This window comes from Triticum dicoccoides, chromosome 2A (genome assembly GCF_002162155.2).
Source record: "Triticum dicoccoides isolate Atlit2015 ecotype Zavitan chromosome 2A, WEW_v2.0, whole genome shotgun sequence".
In the NCBI taxonomy this organism is placed as follows: Eukaryota; Viridiplantae; Streptophyta; class Magnoliopsida; order Poales; family Poaceae; genus Triticum; species Triticum dicoccoides.
Genome location: NC_041382.1, coordinates 673386972 through 673389757, shown reverse-complemented (window position 1 = coordinate 673389757; position 2786 = coordinate 673386972). Strand labels below are relative to the sequence as shown.

At 46.8% G+C, this 2786-nt stretch overlaps 1 protein-coding gene across 1 annotated transcript; it reads right to left on the bottom strand.

Annotated features, from left to right (window-relative positions):
* Positions 1–730: 730 nt before the first annotated feature.
* LOC119356136 (acyl-acyl carrier protein thioesterase ATL3, chloroplastic-like) lies at positions 731–2654 on the bottom strand. Its single transcript, XM_037623049.1, has 5 exons — positions 2400–2654; positions 1934–2034; positions 1613–1722; positions 1362–1457; positions 731–1074 (listed from the first exon to the last, which is right to left on the bottom strand). Exons 1-5 carry the CDS (start codon positions 2603–2605, stop codon positions 955–957), a joined length of 633 nt encoding a protein of 210 aa, XP_037478946.1. The 5' UTR covers positions 2606–2654; the 3' UTR covers positions 731–954.
* Between the last annotated feature and the right edge of the window lie 132 nt (positions 2655–2786).

Here is a 2786-nt window from a genome sequence, read left to right as displayed (position 1 = left end):
TATGTCCGGCTTGTATGTGGGGTAGATTTGGGGATGCTCGGACATTTCCGAGCATGTTTGACCTCATAGGCCGAACCCACCCATATCCCCTTCAAATCGTCCCCAATGCTCGCCCGATCTAACCTCCTCCTCGTCCACGCCACCTATTGCCTACATCTCCCGCAATCCCCGCCCTAGATTCGTTGGTGTCCCCGATCCGAAGCATCGCCACCACGGTCCTCAAAAACCCATTTGGACAACTGATTCTTTTGCTCATTTGTAGACAAACGGTGGATTTGTTGAATAGACGAAGCTGCTGAGGTGATGGTGGTGATGAGCAGCCGGGACGAGATGTAAAAGAAACGAGGAGCATGTTCTTAATTTCAAGGGTTTGATAAAAGGGCATGATAGTTGTTGCCCGAGATAGGATAAGTGGCACAAAGAGTACCTACATCGAGTACTTCAAACCCGACCAAGTATTCCATGAGGTTTTTTGGGCGCCGCTTCTGGATTGTCTTGTGCATAGTGGATGTTGTGAAGAAATATGATCCCTATTTCACGCCGAGGAAGGATTGTTGGGGACAACTATTACTCTCTCATTTGCAGAAATGCACAGGTGTTTTGAGAATGCTTGCATATCGTAAGGTGCCGCTGATGAGTACGCCTATATGGGGGAGAACCTATCTTGCAATAGGCTGCAAAGCCTAGTAGGCAATTGAATAGATTTCAGGGCGTTCTTGTTTCAAAAAAAAAAAAAAAAGAAGAATTCCGGCGTTTTGAAGATTAAAAAAACAGAGGTTGTATACATTTACTCCAAGTAGCACTCAACAATTTTTGACACTACATTTTGGGACGGAGGGAGTAATTCATAATAGCAGTTACATGGATGCAACACAGAAACTGAACGTAGCTCTTCATCGCATGGCCACTATCAGAATCGTCCCAGAAGATTGTTGTTGCGATCAGCGTAGTCACTTAACCACTATTGTCCATGGATGAAAACAGCTGTAGCCTGGACAGAAACTCTGGAGACACACGGGTAGGGCGGTAGTCCTTGTTAAGACAAACAGCTGTCGCCTTTGCTTCCACAATCAACTGACAGGAGAAATAAGATATGCAAAGTCCGGATATATCAATCTCGAAAATCTTTCATCATGATGTATGAAGATTTTGCTGTTTAGAATGGTGGCACAGAAATGCGTAGGAATAATTTATGCATGAAACAGAATACAAATTGCATAAGTTGTACATATTTGACACAATGCCTTCCAGAATGCTACTGAATGTCGTTGCTGCCCTATTTCAACTGTAAACATGCTTTCAACATACATTGTATCTTCTTGTTCTGTTCTGAATTTATAATAACTCTTTGGTATGCGTACCTCGTGGTTGGGCAGCTTCTCAATGCAGTGCTCGAATATCATCCTTATACCTTTGATGCTTGCAAGCCTCACCTTGACGACAAATTTATCACCACTCTGACAGCGCAAGAAAATACAAAATGGAATTCAGATCTGAAGATAACCCATGACAGTATATGTTGAAGTCTGAACTTGTAATGTTACTTGTTTCAGTACTGCAACAAGTATCTTAACTTCTATTTTTCGCTCAGCATAGGAAAGGAGGGCATTACTCTCAAAGGCGCGAAGTACTTGAGGTGCATCTCAGAGAGGGCCAGTGACTCACCGCTGCGAGCTACTGCATCTGCACTTATTCCTACGCTCTCAAGTAGCTCATGACGGCCTACTCAAATTGAAGGCATAGAACCCAATGAGATATTAATATAAACTACAATCATGCTTACGATATAAGTAGAATGTTATTGAATGAGATATGAATTTATATAAATTTCATTTTTGGATGAAGTACAAGTTCTTAAGATGGCATCTGAATCATGTTCACTGACCAAGTGTGCAACAATGAGAGATTCAACTGGGATTTGGTGTGAACTCACCATGTTGGCAGTAGCTAGCATAGATAGCATTATTGACAACTCCGTACTGGTCGAGTTCATAGTCGCGCACCTTCATCTCAACTTCGAAAAACTTATCCACTCTGAAAAATCAGAATGACCAGTGACAATGTGACACACTCAAATCCATGTGCATTCCAAACTTAACTGAATGAACGGAGCATAGTTTTCACTTTTCAGTATATCATCCAAAGATACTACCAAACTGTGTGGTTCATTAGTAAAACCACTGACACCTCTTTCCTGCTTTCAACAAACCACTGATGTCTGAAGCTACTTGACAGGCATAGTTTGTAGCTAAAGATGGCAAAGATGGAAGCACCGTAAACATGTACCACATGCTCAGCAGAAATTGGTTAAATCCCCATTCCAGTTTGCATCCGACTCGCCACGGAGCACGGGCGATAACTTCGATGCTCTCCTACACGAAATTCAGCAAAGAACGAACCTCAAACCGGCGTCGAGGCTGGCCGACTGGGCGGAGACGGCGAGGGGGCGGCATAGGCCTCGGGTGGAGGTGGAGGCGGAGGCGAGCGCCGGCCTGCGGAGCGGCGCGGGGCGACCGGCCGGCCAGCCGCCCCTTCCCGCCCCGGCGCGGATCGGCGGGAGCGGCGAGCAGGCGTAGGGGACGAGGCGCCAAATCTGGCCGTACATCGTGGCGGAGTCCGTCTGGCGAGTGGGCAGGTGCGGCGCGGATGGGGACGGGTACTTGGCCTGGCCTGGCCGCCCGACCCGTATTAATTCCGCCAGCCGTCAATTCCACCCCTCCCTCGGTCTCGTCCCCGCCCCCTCTCCCGCCGCGAAAACCGAACGCGCCATTCCAAATCCCCAAACC

Bases quoted from the DNA above. Each gene is read 5' to 3' on its own strand.
- LOC119356136 (XM_037623049.1), bottom strand. From the start codon at position 2,605: ATGTACGGCCAGATTTGGCGCCTCGTCCCCTACGCCTGCTCGCCGCTC. The intron at 2,035-2,399 runs GTTCGTTCTTTG...CTGATTTTTCAG, and splicing joins AGCCTCGACGCCGGTTTGAG to AGTGGATAAGTTTTTCGAAG. The intron at 1,458-1,612 runs GTAATGCCCTCC...TTGCGCTGTCAG, and splicing joins AGTACTTCGCGCCTTTGAGA to AGTGGTGATAAATTTGTCGT.